A 24620-nucleotide genomic window follows, 5' to 3' on the forward strand; every position below is an offset into this window, starting at 1 on the left:
CTGCAACCCTTTCACCGGTTTGACTTGTTCATTCTTCTGCCACCGATGGCGACCTTTCCGCTTTTCATGTGGCAACGTTTTGCCGTCAATTTTCCACACGGAAACTGGCCTTTCCCATGGCCAAATACACACACACACACACACACACACACACACTCGCGTATCTACTAATACTCTACAAATCCGTTCCCTGCTGGACGATGGTGGATGTCACATGTTCACCCTGTTGGGAAAATTCACCATCCATCCACATTTTCACATCGATTCAACGGCCTACGTATTGCATGTGTGACTGTTGGTTGCCGTGCGTGCATGTGGCCGTGCGCCATCTGGTGCCGTTCATTGTCAACCTGGACCTGGAACTCCCATCACTGCCGTGCGTCACTGCCTGCTGGACTCGACAAACCAATTGACCAAACTGCTCAACACTTTGCACTGACCACATCTTGGTCTGCCAAAATGGGAAATTCTCAACCAACCACCGAAAAAAAAAATCTCCAAACGGTGACTCGCAACAAAACCCAACAGGAACTCACAGGACGGTACGCTGAAGGTTGACGGCGGTAAGCCAATCACCAGAAGATCTCCCGGTAAGCTAAGGCAGCTCAACACGGACACCGGGCTGTATGTCGGTAAGTGCTTGTATACTCGATTTTTTGTTTTGTATCCACTGCCACTGTGCTTCTCTTATTCACCTTTGCCATTTTCATCGCCCCGTTCATATCCTTCCTTCCATCTCCTTAACAGGGGCCGCTGTTTCTTCATCGTTCTTGTGTAGAGCACTTTTTTTCTCCAAATGCCCACACAACATCCTGCCAGTCGTCCGGTAGGTGGGAAAACTTTTGAACCCATTTGGCCTGCTATACGGGTCGGCTGGCTGCAGTTTGCATTTCTGATACTTTTCTTCGTACTTTGCAAAATCGATTCATGAGGAAAGGACTTATTGTATGCAGAAGGAGTGTACAAAATAGTTATCGTGTTGCCGCTTAGCTACTGTTGTAATATAAAGAAGAAAAAAAAAATAATAACAGTTTTTCTTCCGTATTTTTTATGGCAACTATTTTTTTTTTTTAAATAAAGTTTAATTTAATCATCTGCAAAATTTCTATTACGGTTCTATTACGGTTTATGAGAATATATTCGTCAAATGAATAATTGTATAATTGAATAACATTTTCTTCTATGTGTTTTCTTCAACACTTTCTTTAAAAATTTACTAGTAATAATACGCTTAAACGTGTATTTTTGTTGAACAAACCAATCATTTCATTAAAACTTCAAACAGCCAATTCTAAAAATACAGTGTACGAATATTTTTTTTTTGAAGTGTACGGAGAAAAATAACCTGCCACACCGCAAGTAGGAAGTATTTGACACCAACATTGAATGAATTTTAATATACAATCGATTTGACTTTTAAGTACTGAATAATGTAATAATTTATAATTTAAAATTTTCAACTTTATTTCTGTGTGTGTTTTTATTGGAAATTTTATATTAAACAGCATGATAAAGAACATTAAATCAAGCGCTAAAGATGGTGTAGAGGAGATTTTGTTTCCTTCGTGGTAATAATACCAAAGGTAATTTAGAGTGAAAATTAACATAAAGATGTTATTTTCCCCATCTTTCATCGCTAGCTTTCCGCTAGGACAAGGCTTTCCGATTGCTTGCTTTCCGTGGAAGATAAACTTTCACCCACATTTGGAACCATAAGCAAAAGCATCATCCTCGAATGTCTAAACATTCCACTTTCCATAAAAAAATATCACTTCGACTTGCATCATGTACAAGCCGAAAGATATTTATCAGTGTTCAAAAATGGTTATTTGAGTGTTTCCAAGCGCCAACGATAAATTATCACGCCGTACGATGTTGATGGTTCGCCAATGAGTACGGTACAGAATATTTAGACGACCAACCACCTGTATTCGAGCGACCTCGCGACATGCGACTTGAAAAGGCCAGTTTTCTGGGAAACAGAAACTGATTATCCAGTCGACTTGGGAAACTGCTCCAATCGACCACTTTTCACTCCCTTCTCCTCTTTTTTCCCTGCCTGTTTCGATCGTTTAACGACAACCTTAGACATGGCCTTTTCATTGCTCTAATGGATTTACAATGTTAATGGCAGGTAGCTTTCAGATATTTACCTTCTCCTACAACCCCCAACGATCTCATATAACTCCCCCACTGAGAGTCCGTTCTAGGCCTTGCCCGCAGTGAGTCAGATCCTGCTTCGTGCGGTTCGGTCTGTTCGCGTCCGCTGTTATTATTAGTCAATTTTCATTCGTTTACCTTTGTGCACGGTTAATGATACGGTGCTCGGAAAATTGCTACCAACCTGGGCGAGTGAGCCTCTCCCGCGGCCTTCTCCAAACAGTCGGTGATTGGCACCCGTCAAAAGCTGCCATAAATGCTACGAGTCGCCATTACCGTGTTGACCTCGTGGATATTATCGGGAAGCGTTAGGAGTAGGTGCGGTCCCGGGGAAATATCGGTATGGTTTCATTATCGCTATGACTGAGCAAAGAATCACTCTATTCAGGGGACGTGACCTCGAAGATAGATTCATGCACTGTTGCAAGAAGATGTTTGATGTTTTCATAATGAATTCTTAACAGTCGGATATACGCCCGGATCGATCATATCTAAAGCATCAATTGTTGTAGGAGTTCATTTACCTTTCACATAAAAATTTCTTGAAGACGATTTACAGCACTAAACGGAAATTTCAATCCTAACATTCAAGTGGCTATTTACAAAAAATCGTTATTGCAATTAGAGTTAGACGTTCAACTTGCGTTACTGTTAATAATTTTGTATGTTGTTTGTAATGTATACTGTTTCAACTAATCTACTGTTACTTAACGATGTATTCTAATCCTCCGTTACTGGTGACAATGTTAATGCTGAAATTACTGGCATTACTGGTCGTGTTGCTCAAGCTCATCGAATTATGGCATCTTATTGCCTCGATGCTAATCCGCTGCACCGCCGTTAATTTCTTTTCAGTATCCCGCAAAGAAGTGCTAAAATCAATCCCACTTTTTATGAGTTTGTCTTGCACAAGGGCATCTCCGTTCACATCAGCTTTAGAGTGGGATCGTAAAAGTAGCGAATTAACTGTATCGTTAACGCCAGTGTATGGCACTTGGAGGTTTTATCGTGTCTAAAGCATGCTTATTCGAATGTCTTGAATATTCCAGTGCGCAGGAGCATTTTTATATTCTTTCGCGCTGGAAAACATGGATCTTTCATTCTCGTGACTGGTTAAAACTGTCCATCGAGCAGGTAATTTTTACGTAAAATCTTTTTTCGCTCAATTTCAGATTCTTTAGAAACGATTAGCGGAATGTTCAAAAATGTGCCCGGCCACAGCCAAAGCCATCCGTTTTTTTTTTTACTCATTATTGTTCTACCTCAAAGAAGAGTCACCGCATGCGCTGGCAACAAAAAAAGAAAATGGGAAAATAAGTCCCATGTCCATGGGTGAAAATCAACCTACAATTTTACTGCAAACCAAACCAACCCGCCCAATATACCACCGTCACACCCCAGTACCACCGATGGGCGAAATGTTGCTGGAAAATTGCACACCACAGCGCAAAACCGCCGTTCACCGTTCCCAAATACCGAGAAAAACTGGCGTGGCACCCGGCTGGCGTTGATGGTTGGCGCGTGGGTGGTCAATAAAGCAGATATTTATGTTATGGTGTTGCTGGCAATATGTTTACCTTTCTTGCTTTAAAAAACGATTTAGCCGCGTATGCCCAGTTTCCGGCAAAGCGCAAAACAGCACCACCAAACAAAAATAAAAAGTCAGCGAAATGGCGAAACATTGAAAGCCACTTGCGCGTTAACCCATTTCACTGGTTTACCGTTGTGCTTTGGTCATTACATAGCTTGCTTTTTTTTGTTTGAATTTTGCTTCTCGCTCAGTCAATGTGTTTCCGGTAAAGTTTGTAAAGCAGAGCGAACCAATCCCGATCGTTGTGTGGGTAGGGCGAATCCTACGCAAAGCTTCCTTATCCAGGGGAAAAATTGTCAACAGAAGTCCGGAAAGCTTTTCTTGGAACAGAATGAATCTGTCCGCTTCAATTGCATGGATGGTGTAAAATGTAGCGCTTACGTTGAATTCGTAGTAAGTAATGCAATTTACGTAAAGCACGTATTTTATTACCTTCTCCCATCAAATGTCCTTCGCGTACCGGTATGTAAGGATAGGTGGAACCATTTAGATTATTTCTATCGCTATTCAATAGACCCGCATGGACGATAATCGCTGTACAATTCAATTGCTTAAAGAGAAATTGATGGAGGACACGACACGACACAGTAAGACACGTGTATTAGGTAAAAAAGAGAATATGCTACCAAAGGCACCAGTGACGAAGCTTATGCAGTGACACATTGCTTGCGATGTTCCAAAATGCTAATCTATCAGGAAGACCTTTTATTTCTATTTTTACCATACTGAATCATACTACGGACAGCTTCAAATTCCGGTCAATCTTCACGTTTTAACTAAATAATTTCATACCTAAACTATAACCCAACCGTTTATGAATTTTGCATGATTAACATTATATAATCAAATATACATAATATGTATGTAATTAAAAAAAAAAGTAAATAAGTGTTTTTACTTGTCGCTACCGCTAAGTTCACCGCTTAGCTTAGCAGTTTTACCACAAATCGAATTTAGTGTAAATTCATCATTAATGCCCTTTACTCTTTTTTTGAGTTTTGAGATAATTGTTAGTGAGAAAAATGTAATGGTTTATTATTTTTCTTTCTGAATGGTCTTTCTGAATTCCACAGAAACTCCTTTTAATTTTGTCCGCAATTGGAATCACAATTTTTTATCTTGTTTTTTATTTCGGACAGTCGTAGCAAATTGCAATTATCTACAGGCTCACAGAAGAAATACACAACAGTAAGCGTAGGAATGTCACTGCAAGGTATTGCTTTGTTTACAAGATTGAACTCAAGGAGGAAGAATGTGACCAAAATCGCGAGCAGTTGCGCTTTTAGCATTGTATTAAAACATTTCGCTATGCAATATAATGCATCGCGGACACCATTTAACATTTCCGTACCGGGAGCACACGCGAGCATACGTAAACACCGACACAAAACCTCTACGTTGTGTCGATCATCCAGGTTATCGTTAGAAAGCTGGAAGAGGTGTCCATTACTGGAACCGTTGGACACATAGAGTCCTTCCATTGGGCAGGGGTACAATCATTGGTCTTGAATTAACAAGATGTTAGGATTGAGTTGGATAAAATTCAGCCTGACGTTCCAAACTATTCTATTCCATGTGACCGCTCTGACGTGAAAGAGTCACTTTATTTAGTATCCATATTTTAGCTGCTTCTTTTATTAATCTTCTTCCAAATAATTGTCATTGTTACAATAAGTTTGTTTGCCTGGTTGTTATGGTCAAAGATATTTATAATTGCATTACTTGTTTACAATTGCAATACTAACCAAAACAATAGTTATGTTTTCTCAATTATTATTTGCTGCTACGCACGCATAAAATGTGTCACGTGCTGTTGCGGTGCGATCGATTCCTAGATTGAAAATTGAAGTTAATCAATTGTCTATTGTTCAATGTGAGGTCTAATTGTTCTGCTGAAAAATAATTATTCAATTGGAAATACTCGTTTATTCCTCAAATAAGACGATTTTTCTCTATTAAACCAGAATGTGCTGAGGTGTGACCAATTTAATTTCTATTTCTTACATAATATTATCTGCAAAAGATGCCTTAGGTGTCCGTTATTTGATTCAGGAAGGCTCTTTTTATTATTTGACAGTTTTTGTATTAATAATCCGTTACAAGCAAGAAATAATAAGCGGTGGTAACGCACTGTGTTCCAAAACAAATAACCTCTCCCAGTTTTTTCTTTCTAAAAATCACCTGAAATCGACTGAATTACGAACAATCGGCGCCGGTCTTCACACGAACGGACCGGAACGGAACGGAACAATCCCCCGTATACAGGACTGACTATCCAGCTTCTGGTAAATAAAGTCACAGAAAGCCAGAAATGGCAGACCTGGGCCTTTTGAGGTTGTTGTGCCGATAAATAAGAAGAAGATATTACGAGCAAAGAAAGAATTTAACTTTCAATTGTAAACAATTTTACTCCCGGGTTTGTCTTATGCGGAAATTCCAGATACACAGTTCTCTCGGAATATGCCTCTTTGCTATATATAATGTATCTCAGGGACTGCTTGTACTTTAAAAAAAGGCGCTGTTCCACACTTTTTTTTCGTATTATGATCTGACTGGAAAGGCTGAATGCTGTACAATAACAATAACTTTAAGCTTCTGTATGATATTTTACTGTTGGCCATCTTCATAGACCTCTTAAATTAGTAATCGCCAAACATTATTTAATATATGTAAGTCTGATGAAGCCGTCAACCAGGTGATTATGTTTGATTCTGATAGTTGCAGTGTCCGTCTTTGGGACACCTTTTTTATTCCTTTTGGTTATTTTTGCTTTATTGAAGGGACTTCTGTTATTAGGAGGACTTCTGTTATTATGTTAATTGATTCATTATAATTTCGCATAGGACTACTAGCCGCTTATGGACCCATGAAGAAGCAATTATCAAATTTAAATATTTTTTTTAGAACAAATGCAGCTGACTCAGCTATTCAGACGTAAAGGTTTCCCCGTAGCTGGACAGTCAGTCCATCTTCTATCTAACCATGTTGATAATCCATCGAAAGTACAATACACATTAGATACGGGCACATTAATCCACGGGCGTACTTGGCCAATTCCTTTTACATTATAGCATATCAAGGGCATATTTAAGCTCTAGTGACAACCAAGATTCGTTTCATTTCATTTAATTCCAACTGTTACTAAACCTAAACTTATTCCATAAATCTAACTTATGCCAGGATGACAACTTTTAAAATGGATAGGTCATTTGGGAATGGACAGTAGGTGGAGAAACTAAAGGTGGATAGGGGGAGATGGAATTCAAAGAAATGAGACGATGAGTTAAAGGCATGAATTGCACTCAACAGAAAATCTCTGCGTCCTACTGCAGTGCGATGTGTGGGTATGTGTAATGATGGACGAGAACTAAGGGAACGATTGGGAGAGTAGAGGTGGAAAGTTGAGAGTAATGTAGGAGTATAAATACAATCTAAACAAAGGGATGATTCCAAGCCAGGTACTGCTTAATGTTTTATGATAATTATTTTTAGGTATCTTAATTATTTCGACAGACAAAAAAAAATTAACTTCGTTTTAATTTTAATAACTTTGTTAAAATATTCGTGATTTTCCATTGTCGGTTATTGTCAACAAACAATATTATTTTTTAATAATGCATAGAACAAGTATTTACTTTTTTTGCATTGAAGCAATGAAAGTTCTCAGCAAAAAACAAACAAAATTATGTATTATTAATTTAAGATTATTATCCTTAGAAAAAATGAAGTTGTTAACCACAACAAGATATAACAGCACAAAATAATTAATGGAAATAACCATCAATGTTGTACGAAATCGATGGTTTTCGATTTTCATACAAAGTTGACGTTATCGATGGTTCGAAATAACCATTAACCATCGCTGTATGGAAAAAACTGTTATTTTATTTTATTTTTTTTTTATTTTCTGAAGAACGACCGGGTATATCTAAAACTGTTATTTTAAGGAATACGGTTGGTTCACAAGGCAATCAAGGAGATTTTTTTTACATTTGCTAACATGAATAATATTTATTTTTTTTATCGCATTAGATCGTGTATGTTACAATAATATGAACAACGTAAATCTTTTCTATAAACAACAAATAAACAGCAATCAAAATACATTCACCACATTATCATTGCAAACATTATGGACCCTAAACCGTGTTTGATGCGTGATATAAAAACAAAACCATACGTTATAACGTTTTATTCGTCCCTTATATCGCAAAAAATTATGTCAATTTCTCTGTAGAACAAAAAATAGCGTGAAACACACATAAAGGCAAACTGTGCTATTACAATTTTTATTGCAATCGATTACGTTTGCAAATGCGCTCGTTGCAACAACGTTGCACTTATCACCGGCGCTATGCATGCCGCATTCCGCTTGGCCCCCCTCCAAAAATAATGCTGCCCACAAATAGTTGCGGTATGATGCTAAGTGTCACATGGTGGCGAAACGTGCGCTTATTATATTGTTCTACGGTACTGCTTTGTCGCAGTCGGCAAACGGCAATCGGTTAAAGCAAACATCAACCGGTTAAACACGACACGAAATTGGGCATAGCGTTCGAACAGACGAGCCCGACTGCCGGGGGTGACAGCACCCGTCGGGGTAGAGAACGCAGGAGGGAAAATTTATGATTCGCACGGATGTGCCATTTTTATTTCGCTTTTATAAAGCACACTCAACAGTTGCATTCGTCGACATTCATGAGCGTCATTTTCTGGGGCGTGATGGTGGTGGCTGCCGGTACAGGTAAGCTGTGGAAGTGTATCCTCGAAAACGAAATGATATCTTCATTTGTTATACGAGCGTGTGGAGTGTGTGGATGAGTATTTTACCAATTCGCACCGCTTGCACGGCTGCACTACACTGGGACATGGGTTCGTCGCTTTTCCCTCCACCATTCCATCGGAACGTCCATTGTCACTCCAATCTCACGGATGACATCTAGTAATCATTCGTGGAACAGTCGGCATGTCGAGAGGAGCAACTATCTCTCGCCCATTCTTCTGGAACCCGGATAGTATCACGTACACGATGGTACCGAAGAACATCATGATAAAGTACAGAACGTACAGTGGCAGAAGTGCAAGGGAAAGGATAAAGAAATGAACATTTATATAGTTTCCATGTTGCAGGATGACGGCACCATTCAACAGCATACTTGAAAGCATACATTTCATTGCCGTCCACAAGAAGTTCCCATCGAACGGGGCTGCATCCATGCTTTTTTCCAAGCGGTGATTTTCTTTGTTGCGACATTTTTATTATTCTCAATTTCGTTCCTTTGTGACCATCATCACCGTCATCATTCGGTGACATTTGCTAGAGAAGTATAAGTTCCCCTCCACGTTGACCATTCATCATACCACACTCATGGGCAAAATGAGCAGCAGCGGTAGCAAATGGTTATTGAAAATTTTACGAACAAAAGTTGATTTATTTATTGCACTTAGGGGTGTACCTACCCAACCCCACACAGGGCCCGGCGATCGATTCACGTTCGGGGTAATGTCCAGCTGGTGTCGTGTGCTGGACAAATAAAACATTGCTGTCAAACTTTGCTCACACTTGCACCGTGTGATTACACCGTCGGTAGTCAAATTTATTGGCACACATAAAGCACAGTTACAGTTCTGCACCGACTGCGTGATAATTTCAGGTCAGCCGGAAAAAAACGGGAAAACAGGTTACACAGTATTGTAACACGCATCGTTTTCTATTAATTATGCTGCTAAGTTGTTGCCTTTATATTTTAATACTTGTTACACTAACAGTTAGTAACATAATAATAATAGAATGTTTATCGAACGACATTTGCATTGCAACATTGCAACATAATATACTTCCATTGAAAAATGTGAGTCGTCTATATAAGCGATGTAAAAATATTCTTTGTAACTGGTGACTGAGCTCATATTGTCATCAGAATAATGTCTCTGATTCATAGATTATGGCAATTAGTATTCGGTTTCGATACCTCATTTAGAAATATTAGAAATAGGTTTCCAAATATAATTAAGGCAAATGTTGAGCAATAAAATATTAAGATTTTATGAATTTTATGATTTTTGGAATGCAGTTTTTGAAGCCGCTGCATGACTGCATGCCTGACTAAGTTTTATATAGAAGAATATTTTTTTGTTAGTTGCTCTCGTTTTCTGATTGTGTGCGTTGCTATGTTCTAACAGTTTCTGCAACTTCAGACTAGTCTTTCAGTCTTTGTGCTTCTTTTCCTCTTATCCACCAATAAACACACTCTACGCACTTTTTGTAAGTTTTGAAACGTAGCTGTGGTACATTACGCCATACCTAATATTTATTGATCAAGCCTATTTATAAGTTACAACGAGAACGTACACTTTATGCATAGAAGAAACCTGAGGTTATTGCTCAAAATGGCTTTCAGAAAATTCTAACATAAATCATCAGTGATCGAGGAGATTGTTTCCCTGGGAAAATCTATGGGTATCTTGAAGGCAAATTAGTGAGAAATGGGCGAACTCGCCGAGGAACAGTCCGAGGAATTACCAAGGAAGTTAATAAATATGTATTTTTTTCTTAAGCATAAAAATTATTCAATAAAGGTATTCATAGAGGAATTCAAAACCACCGTTCTACGTATTAACGGTTTTCCACAATTCAACAATCAAATACGATTGAAGTGAGTAACTCGATTTACAAATGAAGATCCTAATTTACATTATTGGTCCCGAAGCGTATGGAGTTCGGAATTCAAATTCGATTGCTATTTCGTCTTTGTCATTAATATAAATTCTCTCTTTCCCATTCATTCATCTACACTCGCGTGTTAATATAATTCTACCATGTTCGGAAACATAGATCAACAAATAATTGATTCAAATTGCATCTGTCGATATTTTGTGTCATTGAATGAAATATAACATGTGCAGTGCACTGGAATGCTAAAGTGTTTTTCATTGATAGATTTAAACTAATGCACGTGATGCAACACGCATTCGCGTGAATTCCACCGATGGTAATTTTCCGTACCTTGTGCTATGACTGCACTGTGTCGATTTGCAGTGAATACGAGCTTTTCTGTAAGCGATCGTACCAAAAGCTCTGCACCAAGCACGTTGTGCAATCTGTGATTGGCACGCTCTAGTGAGCGCTAATCTGCCGGCTGCCAAAAGTCACCACAACTATCATGCCACCATTTAGTTACCACTTTTTTTTTTGCTGAAACCGTAGCATCACGTACAGTGCTTACCCGCGAAACTCCCAAACCTTTTGTGACGCAGAATATTGAAATTCAAATTGTGATATTCTGATCCGGCCGCCTCTTGCTACAGGACGGTTGGGTGAGCAAGAATGAGTGTGCGTATGTGAACGCACTTTGGTGTTCTGTTTGCGTTGTATCCTCATCGAGTCGAACCGATACCGTGTGCCTTATTGTGTGCGGGTTCGAGAACTGGGATTCACTAATTTCCCAACAACGAAACTAATCAAACCGGTACCGTTGTATCGGGGTTCCGGGGAACTAATTTTGTTATTAATTAACTCGTCCAGCATAATATAATCCCATTCCGGGCCTGCCAGTACGATGTTGGGATGTTGGAACGAGGCTGTAGAAGGTGGGTGGACAATATTGGGTGGGAATTTGAAATGTTTTTGCGTGACCCGTGCATATGGTGAATAGCTTAAGAGCCGAGAGCAACATAGTGCTTCGGAAAGGGGTACCTTTTGCGGGCATTCAGACAGGGAGAAATTTAAAGTAGCTTCGTGTTGGTTATTGAACGAAAAGATGTTTTTTTGTTTTTGGTTGTCGATGTGATCTATGGTGTATGCTGAACATACTTTCAATATTGTTCATATGCGTATTAGATGTGTATTAGATGTGTAACTTGCTCTGTTGCTTTTTTTTATTAAATATAGAACAAATTACATGAATTGCTGATAGTGCTGGAATATTTAGAGAATAGATCAATGAGCGTAGAATTTATTGTGTTGTCATTTTCATAAGAGGTTTTCACCGGTATGGCATCAAAAGCGCAAGCGATTGCATGTTACAGCTTTGTCATACTAAACTGTTCATTTTTCGCGCAGTGTTTGATTTAATCTGATCAATTGATTTCGATAGTATTCTTTAGCAATGGTTTCAGTATCTCATAGCAGTTTTTTTACCGATTCGTGCCCACCAATTCAACGCGAATTGAGCGAAATCTCCATTTTTACTGTCACAGAACCATTGCTGATATTTTGTTGAACTTAGTTAAGCATCTCTTTACACACTTACCAGTTGCCGATGTGCATAAGATATCTTATGGCTCATTTTAAAACCAATAAAATGGGGCATCTTATAAATAATAAGGAATAGGGGAATAAGGGTAAAACACGATTGTTAGAGTATACGATGCAATAAGTAAATTGCTAATGTGTTAATGCATTTTATTTACCAAATGACCCATCTTGATTCATAAGATATTTTGCGAGAGTTAAAGACGAGCACCAACTTTTGCCAGCTCATTTATTTATTTATTTATTACATGATGACGGCGTTTGCCGTATTATCTTTTGCCAGCTCAATCGAATTAAAAAAAATGTTATTATTTAGTTGTAGAACTAATAATACATTGTTATGAATAACCCTCAGGAGAAAAATAACTCCCACAAAATTTAAATAAAACAAACTTACCCCCTTAAAGGTTCGGTGAGATGTACATTAATATTTGCTTTGAATTGAATAATCCACCGTTTAAAATCTTTCAATTTCCCTAAGTGCCCCAAACTAAGTTTCAGTCATAGTCCATTCAATCTAATGGCGAATGTCACTCTCGTTATCCTCGCTCGTTTGCATGATTTTTCCACCAAACGTTTTAATTTCTCCACAACGAAATTGATTTTACTGTGCGCTGATAGTAAAAGGGTGTTACCCTAATCTGGTCACTGTAGCAATAGTCCTTCCGAATGGATTCAATTCAATTCCCTCTCGCAATCTCACCCTGGTATGGATATCCCGTTCGAATATGTTGCCCCCTGTTGGCAGTTTCAGCCCATACGGGTCGCAGTCGTGACAATTTCTGGACAACTGTGTGCTGGATTTACATAAAATCTTTGCGCTATTTGGATTGGGGCGCACCGGGTTCGGGTTCTACAATTTCACCGTTGCCATCTGCTACGGAATTCAATCTGAATATCCTATCTCTGGTATGCGGGGAAAAAATGTGTTGGCTACTGTGTTGCACTCGCCAATACAATACGTAGTAGGCAACTGCCGACTGGATCCAAAGAAGGAAGAGGTGTGAGTGGTGTGTGAGCTGTGCGAGCTAGAAACACAACCGCAATCACACACCTTCTACCGAGTGTCGTTCGATTTGTTTTCCCACGCTTTTCCGCCCTTCCTCCTTGCACGTGTCCTTCTCGCCGCTGGGATCCATCCAGGCAGGCGAGCAATTCGAAATTAACTAATTTGAATATTTAATATATTTGCATTCCCGGACACAGGTGGACTACCGGCAGCGGCTCATTACACCCGCCAGAGGTACCGGACCGGTATGGTGGGCTGCATCTCGGAGCTCATCCTGGCCGGCGAGCTGCGGTTGAACTTTGACGCAACGATACTGGGCACGGCACACAACGTCGAACCGGGCGCCCCATGAAGGTAGATGTCCTAGGTGCCTACCGTCCGTCCCTAGATGCTCCGTCACCACCGGATTGGTCAAATCTGCCGTGCAACGTTTCGCGCGGAGCGTAGAGTATCCCACGGCATCCCACCAAAGAATGCGGTGTCCGTAGACAACGGTGTATAGACGGGAATGATGCACCAACTGATAGGTTATAGGCTAAACAAAGGTAATTAAAATACACAAACACACCCATCACAGAGATACAAACGAACAACAAGTAGGAAAGCTAAACAAACCAAAGTGAAGTAAAATACTAGCGAAGTAAGTTAAAAGACTCACCTACACACACGTACGCAAACGTCCAAACGGAGAACCAGAAAAAAGATGACAGTGTGGAAGGAGAAAACGGCCGTATAGTTAAATTACTCAGTGTATAGAAACAAGCGAAAACAATATTTATTAACGAACATAAAACACACACACACACACAAAACCACTGTAAACAAACAAAGCTGGCTTTATCGGATAAGACGTGTGTCCGTGTGTTAGTTTGTGTAGGGAAGAAGCAAAGAAAATGGAGGAAAAATAAAATGAAGCATTACCACTAGCAGACGCTTTGCGTGTGTACGAAGCTGGAATGAATGGCATGTGAAGAGCAACAACCCCGTAAACAACAAACCAACAACTAATGTATGGACCGAACGAAAGAATGTAGTGGCAGTGAAACAATTTTGCGGGAAGTATGAATGTTAGTAGCATAAACCCGGACACCGATTTTAGAACTTAACAATTTTTGTAAATGTAGACAACAACACGCATGATCGCAGTAACATGATGCACCAGCTGCAACACGCCTGACGTTGAAAGAGTGAAAAGGTAAGTGGATGGAATCAATTCCTGCAGCGTATAACATTATTTGGCATTTTGAGTTATGAAATCATTTATTATTTGTTTATCCATATATGTTATGTTTATCCATTATATATGTTTATGTTTATTCATTATATCTATTATATATCATATATGTTTATCCATTAAACAAAGAAAGCTGCTTAACTTCTTGTGAGTTATTAATTTATTTTGTGGAGGTGACACAAATATCGGTTCCCTTATAGGTTGTTTAGTATTATCCTTATCGATAGTGAAGCCCACAGGAGTTAAAATCACTTAAAGACTAGTGAGAGCCGCTGTCATCTATTCCAATGTAGTCATTTATCCGTTTAACTTGTCGTTAAACTTTAAAAATAGCCATGCCGTAATTATAGACCAGTGTGCTCACATCTTCAAATCGAAAGACACGCGCAATTTAATGAGCATGAGTCTTTCTACAAATCGTCATCCGCTTCGTTCCCAGTAACAAACACCTAACAGTTGGAGACATTTTGATGATGAACGTCTTAAAATTCAACGTTTGATCGCTTCCTTTTAACCTTCCGGCCATCGGTTTGAACATGGCTGACTGCACAGATTCAACCTATTTCTAACTCAGCCATATCTCGCGTCTTATCGCACCGGTGGGCGTTATTTAGCAAAAATAGAACGGATATTACGCCAACGCCCACAAGCATTCCATCCGACAGCGTTTCTACATGCGTCAAAAAACACACACTCACACACAAACACACCAAGCAAATGTGACGTTTCAAACCGAACCAACTACCATCGACTCGATTATCGTTAGCAATCGACCGGGTGGAAATGGAGGAACCACCAAATAAACGCAAAGAAGGAACGAAACAATATCCTGTTCGGTGGCAGATAGGTTGTGTCCTTTGTTCATGTTACCGATCAAAAGGAAACAATGCATCCAAAGCGTGACGGAGCAAAGCACTCGCATTGTATCGTGCGCGTGACAATGGACAGCTGTCATCGGAATGTGTAATTTATCAAGCATAAATCGAACGTTTGCGTATAGATCGATTGCAAGTGGTATGTTCGTATGCCACCACAACCGTTTGCGATGGTTTGCTTGGGTAGGTAAATGAAGGCAAAGGAACTGAAGGTAGAATCGTTCTCCCGGGTAACCACGAGCTTCGTTTGCCCAGCTTGCTTTGCGCGGTTGGGTGAACCGCAGGTTTAATGCATTCATAACTTTTCCAATATTCCAAGCGGCTTGCAATTTAAAAATTTTCCATAAGTGAGCATTATAATTTTTAATCTCTTGCCGTTGGAAAATAGGACACACCAAATTCACTTGGCGATGGAGGTGCCTGGTCAGTTTCATTGTTCGCATCAGTTTCAGTTACTTTTTCCATCCCTCGGGTACGAGACTATTTTACGGATCAGAGCAGAAAGTTTTTCACTTCTCAGCACTTTCCAACCAACCTAACGCCCTGAACCCTTGCTTCCCAATCTCCTCAAGACGCCTAGATAACGCAATCTAATCATCCTGGATGGTGCATTTTTTGCCGAGCACACTAGAGTGCCACGGGCGCGGTAAAAACGATCGAAAATGAGTTTGACGACCACGCTCCTAGTTTCGCCGGGCAAGTTTTGCATAATGGTGGACGGGAGAGGATGTTCACTTTTACCCCTGTGCCATTCGCAATCACCTGCGGGGAACAACCGCTTCCCAGGGGTTTGTTGCGTTACCGGTCGGCGATGTTCGCGTCAAATTGACTTGCTGCCATTTTGAATTCATGGATTAACTGATTCGGATTAAAAAACTTACGTTTACGAGGTGCTGTAGACCAGATAACGGGGTCCAGTTTTCCCTCACTGGGGTGGGATCATATTAAAGTTCAAAACCATTCTACGGAGCAAAGCGGAGTCCATGTTAAGGGGAAAGTTTTGCACTCCCCGGGAGAATATGCCGGAAGTTTGGTAAGAGTTTGCGCTCGCGAATGTTTATTGTGGATTGATGGAACAGGCTGGTAGGGATGCACCTCATATGCCACAACTTTGCTGTTGCCCCAATACAGGAGACAAGAAAATGCAAAGTTTTTATTCTCCATTTACTCCTTCTCTCTGCTTGATCGATCGATCGACACGGGGATGGCAACACGGTTTGATAGTGTTACAGGAAATGAGAAACAATTTTCTGCAGTCTGGGAACATTTTTCTACGAGCTATCCGGAACCATAGAAGCTTTTGGCGCTTTTATCCCAACGTCTGGTATGGATTTGGATTGAATACATCATCAGCGCTCTTTAAGCATCTCGACATCCACAGTGATTTTGCTTGGGAAAGTAAATTTACCTTTAAATCAATGATCAAACTAGGTGCTATGCGCACCTTGCGATGAGTCACCCAACTACTTACTGCAGCATGCCGGAAATGTGGAATCTATAAACAATGACCTACCTTTTGGGGCAGAATCCGGAATCTCTCCCTACTAGTAGTGCGGTTCAGACACCGGAGTGAGCCTTCGGTTCGGAGAACCTATAAATTAAGACCAAATTTATACGCACGTATGAACCGGGCATTATTAACGAGTGTTTTTCTAGTTCCATTTTCCGGAAAAATCGACCCATCCACCGTTGGGTCGCTAGAAACGGACGGGGTAAGAGTTTTCACTTCCAGCGTGATCAGCTTGAAAGGAAGTTTAGAGGTGAAAAAGGATGAAATGATTTATTATCCTTCGAAGGGCAGCACGCTAGCAGCACAGGAACCAAGTGAAGGTTCTTGCAGTTCAGCCACGAGCTCACGAAGGCCTGGTTTAATTAAAAAAGGGCTTTCCAGCTACGGATGAGTGATCTTGGTACGGTATGCAGGCCGATATTCGATTGGTATGGTGCTGTTTGCGAAAATGCATGTAGAACATACACTGAACGTGGGAAGCTTTGAAACTATGCGACCAGGAGATATCTGCTCGAAGATTTGCACATTTTGACGCATGCTGCCTAAAACGTATTAAATGAAATTCAATTTTCAATCACGAATTCCAATTGAACATAGAACTCATTAATTGTTATCTTATTTTATTTAATGTTTGTTGTTTCCTTTCCTTTCGTTAAACTTATTTTCATTTTCATTTCATTGCATCTCCTTTCCTTTCAATAATGCAATAATTGTTGTTTTGTGTTGCGTTTGTATAGCCTTTGCGTAGGGAATTGTTTCCTTTTACATTGCTTTCACTCTCACTTTTGGTCGAATCCCAAAGCAGCGGATACATAAACAAGCTTTAAACAAAGCAAAACCATTTGCCAGAAAAATCATCAATCAACATCAACAGGACAAATATCCTCACAATTATTCCAACGTCCTATCGTCCTCCCATCAAAAAACGTAAACAGCAATCAAAATTCGTCAATTCTTTTCTTCGCCTTTGCCTGCAATGAATTTGAGGAACGAAGTTTGTACGTGTGTGTGTATGTGTTACATTTGCGGTCAAGCGGTGATAGGTCATGTAAAGCCTAAAATTAAAATGAAGCCTCATCAAGCAATTTTAAGTGCATATGACAAACGACACAAAGCATACAAATGAACAATAAACAGTAATGCCCGCATATCAGACAACCGATACAAGGTTAGCAGTTTGGAGTAAAACAATAATTAAGGTGTATTTCTATTGCGTGAAGCTAACAGCTTCAACTTGTTTTACGTATGATAAAATATGTTGCTTTCCCTTAATTCAAACGATTACTTAAAAGTTTACAAGCAAAGAGAAAAAGAACTAAACCTTTCAAGTGAACATAAATCTACACTATTACAGTTTGAGTGCTACAACGGAGCATACACAAAAAGGCAAACTCGGTTTTTAAATGATCGGATCGAATGGATATAAAATGTTTCACCTGCTTCATGCCTCAAAGCACTGGATAAAACAGCAAACAAAACAACAAAACCTTTAAACATAAGTTAGTAATGAGAGTGACTGAATGTATGCGTGTGTATATGTAGTGTGCATGTGTGTGTGTGTGCAGCTTCGGATGCTTCGGATTGAGTTTGCTTTCGCTAAAGAAGCAAAACTAAGCAAGAAGAAGCAAAGGTAAAAAGAGAAATGAATAAACCAAACGAAATAGAAGAAAGTTAAATTGAACATGCAAATGTTTTGTAAATAGCGCGATATAAAATAAAACCAAACCAATGGAGTGTGCGAACAATAGAACATATAAGCAGGAGTAGTAAACATTGCTGTGCTATGTGCTGATAGGATGTAAAGTATCAATTACGCAATCCACCCTGAATGTGTGTAAGTTTTTAGTGCAACAAACAAAAAATCGTAATGCGTGAACGCCGTGCTGCTTGATACGAACAAACCGATTAAAGCTGACCCATAAACATCCACTGTTGACTTGCATTGAAAAGAAAATCAACAAATCAGTCTAAACGATAACAGCCTAGGGAAAGGTTTTTTGTACCGCAGAGTGAAGCAGCAAAAGGCTACGTTTGAAGGCCGCTATAAACTAGGCCTAGGTTCAGAGAGGTGACCAGCAAAACCAAACCAAGCTATTTAGCAAGCAATAACGAATTAAAAATCGACACGATAAGAGCTAGCTAAAACAATGATCATTCAAATCGCTTAACAATAAAAGGCAATACCAAGCGCAAAGGCAAGGGAAAAAATAAATAAAAAAGAAGTAAAACACGCGACAACACAGAAGAAAAAAAAAACAAACCATAGAAACAAAGGTATCGATTAAATACAAAACAAAAAAACAGAAAAACCGTACATAAAACAACAAAACTAATCGTTTAAAGCCAAAAAATATAAAAGAGATTTGTGTTTAAACCACTATACCCAGCTCTCCCCTCAATCCTCCCAACTCGTACACCTGTACTGTACATATAAAGCTTCACACATACTACACCAAAAACACCCTAAACCAACAATTTGTCTCCTTGCGATCAAGCCACAACAGACATATTTTATGACAACAAAAGCGCAAAGAAAGAGGTGGAAAATGAATGCGAAACAAACAACAAAACCGCTAAAAAGCCTTTTAACCACCTGAACGGGGTTGAAGGTAAGTGCAAAACAATACAAATCAACCTGCTTATATACATCACTCGCTCTCTATAAATATACATTTATGTATTGCGTTTGTAAACAATGTGTGAAAATTACGGTAAGGTTTACAATAGAACTGTTGTAGAGAAGAAGGAGGAGAGAAAGAATGCATACAACATACACACACACACACACCTAGGGAAGTAAAAGCAGGATGTGGAAAAGTATGCAAAAGTAGCCCTAAAATGTATTCCGGTTCGCTGGAATGTTGGTAAGATGGCTTGAGGGACAAAAACAAAACCAACAGAACAGAACAAAAGTGAAAAATTCATTCAGTCCATTGCCAATGAAATGAATCGGACTGGACAAAAGCTTCAAAGGAAATAATAAAAGCATATCATTGCGTGTGGATTTCATTTTAAACTTATTCATTTTCTTCCTGGTTTAAGTACATCTATTACGATCATTATGTTTCACCACTTCACCGAAGCAGTTCGTAGATAGAAGAACCGAAGCAATATGTTTATCGAATTGAGAAATATATGTACGAGTGCAAAAGTTATGGCTTTGTTTGCAGTCCGAAACCGTTTGAGGGTAAAAAATACTTGAGTGTTTATCAGATAAGAAAATTTGCGTAACAAAACAAAAGGAACGAACCGGAGAACAGAAAAGAAGCTTATGTAAACAAAACAAAACCAGACATGCAAAGAAATGGAAGCAAAAGTGGTGTATGGAGTGAAACACAGTGCCGACTGAGTGTGTAAAGTGCAACTGCTTGCACCAATGCATCGAAACGGTACTGAATGCATAGCAAATTGTGCTGTAGAGATTATGTGTATTGGAAAACATTTTTTGTCTAATAAACACGAGAATGGAATAGAAAGGCGTACTGCTTATGAAATGACTGTGTGGACGGGGTATGGAAAGATAGCAGGTACGTATGTTGATATATCATTCAACCAACTTTTTGGCCCTTATGTGTGGAAGAACAATGGAGGAGTCGCTGCAACGACGAGTTCTACGAGCTGTACGATGAAGTCACTGTCGCACATTGGATCAGACTCGCCAGGCTCCGTTGGTAATCAGGTAATGGGAAAGACACTAGATGACCCAGCCCGCAAACTCCTTTTAAGTCGTCCACAAGGACAGAGGAGGCGTGGAAAATTGAAATGGAGCGATGGCATTGATGCGTCCGCCATAAAGGCCGGGCTGACGACGGCGCTCTTCCTTGAGCAGTTAAGAGGATTACTGTAGCAGACTCAACCACGCAGTGATCTTAGCACCAGATTTGCAAGTAAGTTAAGTTTGAAACATGTCGTTTTCTTATTCGTTTGAGCATTTTGAAAATTTCTTGATGGATTAGGACCAACAAATTTATTATAGCGAAATTATACCATCATAATATGTGTTTATATCCAACATTCAACGCTGGTTGTTGTCGAGGGAAGTATGATGGTTATATCGACTGTGGTAATAATGTGAACTATGGGAAAACATTGGTTTGAATACAGGCAGTCCCCGAGATACGTTGCAATAGCAGACCGCTATAACCTGCGGGAAATCCGCTTGACTCGATTTTCCACGTAAGTCGAATCAGGGAGTAAAATCGTTTATACATCAAGATTACATAGTTAACTTCCTTCTCTGTACTTAAATCATTCAGCAACCAGGCCACTATTTGAAAGAATACATGAAAATAAATTAAAAACAAATGTTGCATGTGATACAAGAAAGTATTTTCGACCGTTCTGTTACCTTTTTTCCTTAGTTTTTGTGCTATGAACTAACTTAGCTGTTAATTTTATTAAAACCGCGTATTTCCAAATCTGCGTATCTCGGGAACTGCCTGTATTTGTTTCATCCGCGTCATCCGCTTATTCGGGCTTGGTCGAAATATCATGAGCGCGGATAATCAGCTTTGCATCATAATCCACTCCCGCTACTTTGCAGTTTTTCTTGGCATCCGATGGATTTTTTTCCATTTTGAATAACAAGTTTTGAAGAAAACAACAAAAGAATAGTTCGTAGTCGTTGCTGTCTTTGTGAGTGCTATTATTTTTGCTGCAGTAAAATGTTTAGCTCCGTTCTGTGATCTGAATGTTCCATGAGAAAGAACACCTGTTCCGCCAACTGTCATCGACCCATCACTACAACGTAAATGACGTTTCGTTGCGAAAAAATAAAAGAAAACAACATATGAAAAACACAAAGCAAAAACAACTTTTCGTAAGCAATCTAAGTAAATCTAAAGTAAATTAGCAGTGCTATCGGGAGGAGAAAACTCGCACCAACTGATGCAAATGGTGCAGCGGTCGTCAGCAGGTAGGCCACGAGTGTAAATGATAAACACAGCCCCGAAAAACTGTACAACATCCAAGCACTGTACACAAGCCTACGTACGAGCCCACGAAAAATCCATCCTTTCCACCACTACTCGCATCGCATCGGATATGTGCGTCAACAACCGACGGGGACGACGGTGAAACGTAGAGAGAAAAAAAGGAATTAGTGGCAAAACCAGCTTAAAAGTAGTTGCAAGGTGGCGACGGTCACGACGACTGCAGGTCACCGAAGCGGTCATCTGTACGCCGCCGTGTTGTGGATACGCGACGTTGCTCAAGAACTACTTATCTATTCTCGTGGTAAGCAGTGTGTACTGGAAGCGCGCAGGTTGCTACAAAAAACATCGATCGAGTGTGCGATGCGAATATGTGGTGCGAGGTTTTTGACATGGGTAAAACAGCAATGTGTACTGCACTTTATGTTAACAGGCTCGATGCTGCATCGGAATGAACTGCAAAAAGTCCCAAACTTGTTCGTGGAAAGTTTCACACATACACTTTCGAACGATGACGGCGTTTATCAGCATAATTAGTTGCCATTTTACTTGCGTCGGTGGCAACTTACGGTGTGCTGTGAATCGAAGTGTTGAGACCAAGAGGCACCAATATAGTCGCCGCCTTTGCTATTGCACTTGAGCTTTCCAATGTTCGAACCAAAACAATACTCCACCATTCGTGTTTACTTAATCCTTCACCCATCGGGATGACGGCTATCCATTTTCGTTACAGGTGCTGCTTGAATTGATATCAAGTCATTTCGTCACAATCACGGTTTGGTGATAAGAGAGCAATCCGCTAGTGTACTTGCCTCGTACTACGATAGTGAGGAAGGTTGATAAAAAGCCACTTTTGGTGTGCTGGTTGAGAAATCCGGTCGAACAGGATGGCAGAACCGAATGCGCTGCCGCCGGACGTGAATCCAGAAAACAATCCCATTCCCGGTGCACCACTAATCAATCCCGCTCGACCGAGAAACAATGTTCAGGTAAGGAGTGCGAGTAGAGGGCTAGAGAGGGGGGAAGGAAGCGTAGAAATGAAAAAAAGGCGCAATTGTTATGTATACACAAGCCGTTTGTTTACAATGTCATTTTCCTTTCTCGCACAGAATCCCCTGATTAATGTACGCGATCGGCTGTTTCACGCACTATTCTTCAAGACGGCCATTGCTTATGCGCAGACCATACCACGGTAAGATGCAACTGCCACCAGTTACGGTATATTTTGTTCCGGCACGTTAACGTTCGTGAAGGACACACAGTGGACAGACCGATAGCAGGTGGTGCCACTAGCTCGCACTGATCATTTGTGTGTGCATATTTGATTACCGGACCGAGGGGTTGCATTAATTTGGCCCCGCGATTCATTCGGAAGTGCGCGAGTGTATGGGTGTGTGCTTAACTAAATTGACGTCAGGGCAGTGGAATGGAAATCCTACGGAAGTGACAAAAAATGGCTGAGGATTAATATGTGCGTTTTCCTTCCGTTTGCAGACCGGTTCGACGTGCGATTGAGCTAATGATGCTGTTGAAAGCGTTGACGGCGTTTTTCATCCTTGCCTACATTCATGTTCGCTTTTCGCAAACACCAACGACGTGCCTGGAGCACGTAAAAAATGATTGGCCACGCGATGGCATTTTGCGGTAAGCTCACGTGTGAAACAGACGTAACGCCACACATTCTTAGAATAGCATAAATCTTTTGCACTTTATTGTAGTGTGGAAATTGCAAGCCTTAGCCAAAGTGAGTACGACACAACCAAGCCACCGTCCTCGGAGATTCTCGACGAGGGAGATGTGAATGTGCTGCGGAATACGCTGAAAAACGGAATGATCAGTATTGATCCTTCCACGACGCTTCCCCACGAGGAAGAACACAATCAAAACGGTGCGGACGTGTTGGTGCAGCACAGTTATGCCAACAGCAGTCCGCTACCGAACGAAAAGGCACCGTACGGGCATGAACCGATGACGTCGGATCTTTATTCGACCACGCGCCAGGATAATGCTGTTGTCACCGAGAATCTTACCGGAGTGACTATAAACAGTACACCATTTCCGGGTGGTGGATCAATCGAAGAGAATGAGCCTGATTCTGTTCCGAAGGAAGCCAATCATGTTTCAATGTCCATGGAAGCGAATGCGGCCCAGCAGCAAGACAATGTGGTAGTGTATACCAATGAAACCATCAATAAATTGCTGGATGCTCACCCGGCTGTTCTCGGTGGGGAGGAATTGAAGTCCGATGTACCGGTCATGGAAAAACTTCGCAATGCTGGTAAGCGTTCATTAAGCTCGGGGAAACGTTTATCTGGTTTAGCTTCACTTTATATCTCTTATTTCAGTGCTATCAGCCGACCAATACATCGTGGAATACTCACTCGAGTACGGATTTCTTCGGCTTTCGGCTGCTACAAGGCAGCGGTTGAACATTCCGGTGGCGGTCGTACGACTCGATCCTCAGGTGAACAAGTGTTTCGGTGATTCTTTCAGCCGGTTGATTTTGAAACATTTCCTCGGCTACGATGATATCCTGATGGCATCGGTTAAGGTGCTGGCTGAACAGGAAGACAACAAGGGTTATCTGCGAAATGTTATCACCGGTGAACACTTTCGGTTTGTGTCGGTCTGGTGGATGGGTCGTGGATCGTACACTGCTGCCTTCTTTATAATGGTTCTATTCGTAAGTGACAATCCGTCGAAACGCGTTGAACTAGACAAAGATGGTGGTGTAAAACTGGTGTCACTCTCTTTCTCTTTTTAGACAATTTCAATATCTATGCTGTTACGCTATTCCCATCATCAGATATTTGTGTTTATAGGTGAGTGTTTGTTTTTTTATGTTGCGAACATCTCTATCTCTTGTATTTTCTTACTCTTATTGAGCGTCATATCCATTTTCGGGTTTGATCTGCCGGATATAGTCAGTCTGCGTGGATCAAGAAAGAATGATTCTGTTGAGATTTAGGCTATAGCCGAGTCATGTATGATTTCGAAGTTGGTATTTATGCTATTTTGGTATTTGAGCTACTTTTACTTTGCCTTCTTATACGCTC

The 24620-nt window shown here is 40.3% G+C and overlaps 2 protein-coding genes across 2 annotated transcripts in view; both read left to right on the forward strand.

Moving 5' to 3' along the window:
- LOC128715359 (uncharacterized) overlaps positions 1 to 13407 on the forward strand; it is a 108676-nt gene extending 95269 nt beyond the window's left edge. The window contains exons 16-17 of the mRNA XM_053810241.1: positions 529 to 632; positions 13212 to 13407. Of these exons, the coding sequence (XP_053666216.1) occupies positions 529 to 632; positions 13212 to 13366 (259 nt within the window). The 3' untranslated portion in view covers positions 13367 to 13407. The remainder of the gene's footprint in view (positions 1 to 528; positions 633 to 13211) is intronic.
- A 9044-nt stretch (positions 13408 to 22451) lies between these two features.
- The window catches only part of LOC128713364 (uncharacterized), a 45970-nt gene continuing 43801 nt past the window's right edge, over positions 22452 to 24620 (forward strand). Inside the window, exons 1-6 of the mRNA XM_053808221.1 lie at positions 22452 to 22553; positions 22674 to 22756; positions 23059 to 23208; positions 23283 to 23842; positions 23910 to 24247; positions 24329 to 24386. Coding sequence (XP_053664196.1) covers positions 22452 to 22553; positions 22674 to 22756; positions 23059 to 23208; positions 23283 to 23842; positions 23910 to 24247; positions 24329 to 24386 — 1291 coding nt within the window. The remainder of the gene's footprint in view (positions 22554 to 22673; positions 22757 to 23058; positions 23209 to 23282; positions 23843 to 23909; positions 24248 to 24328; positions 24387 to 24620) is intronic.

This window comes from Anopheles marshallii, chromosome 3, assembly GCF_943734725.1.
Source record: "Anopheles marshallii chromosome 3, idAnoMarsDA_429_01, whole genome shotgun sequence".
Taxonomy (NCBI): Eukaryota; Metazoa; Arthropoda; class Insecta; order Diptera; family Culicidae; genus Anopheles; species Anopheles marshallii.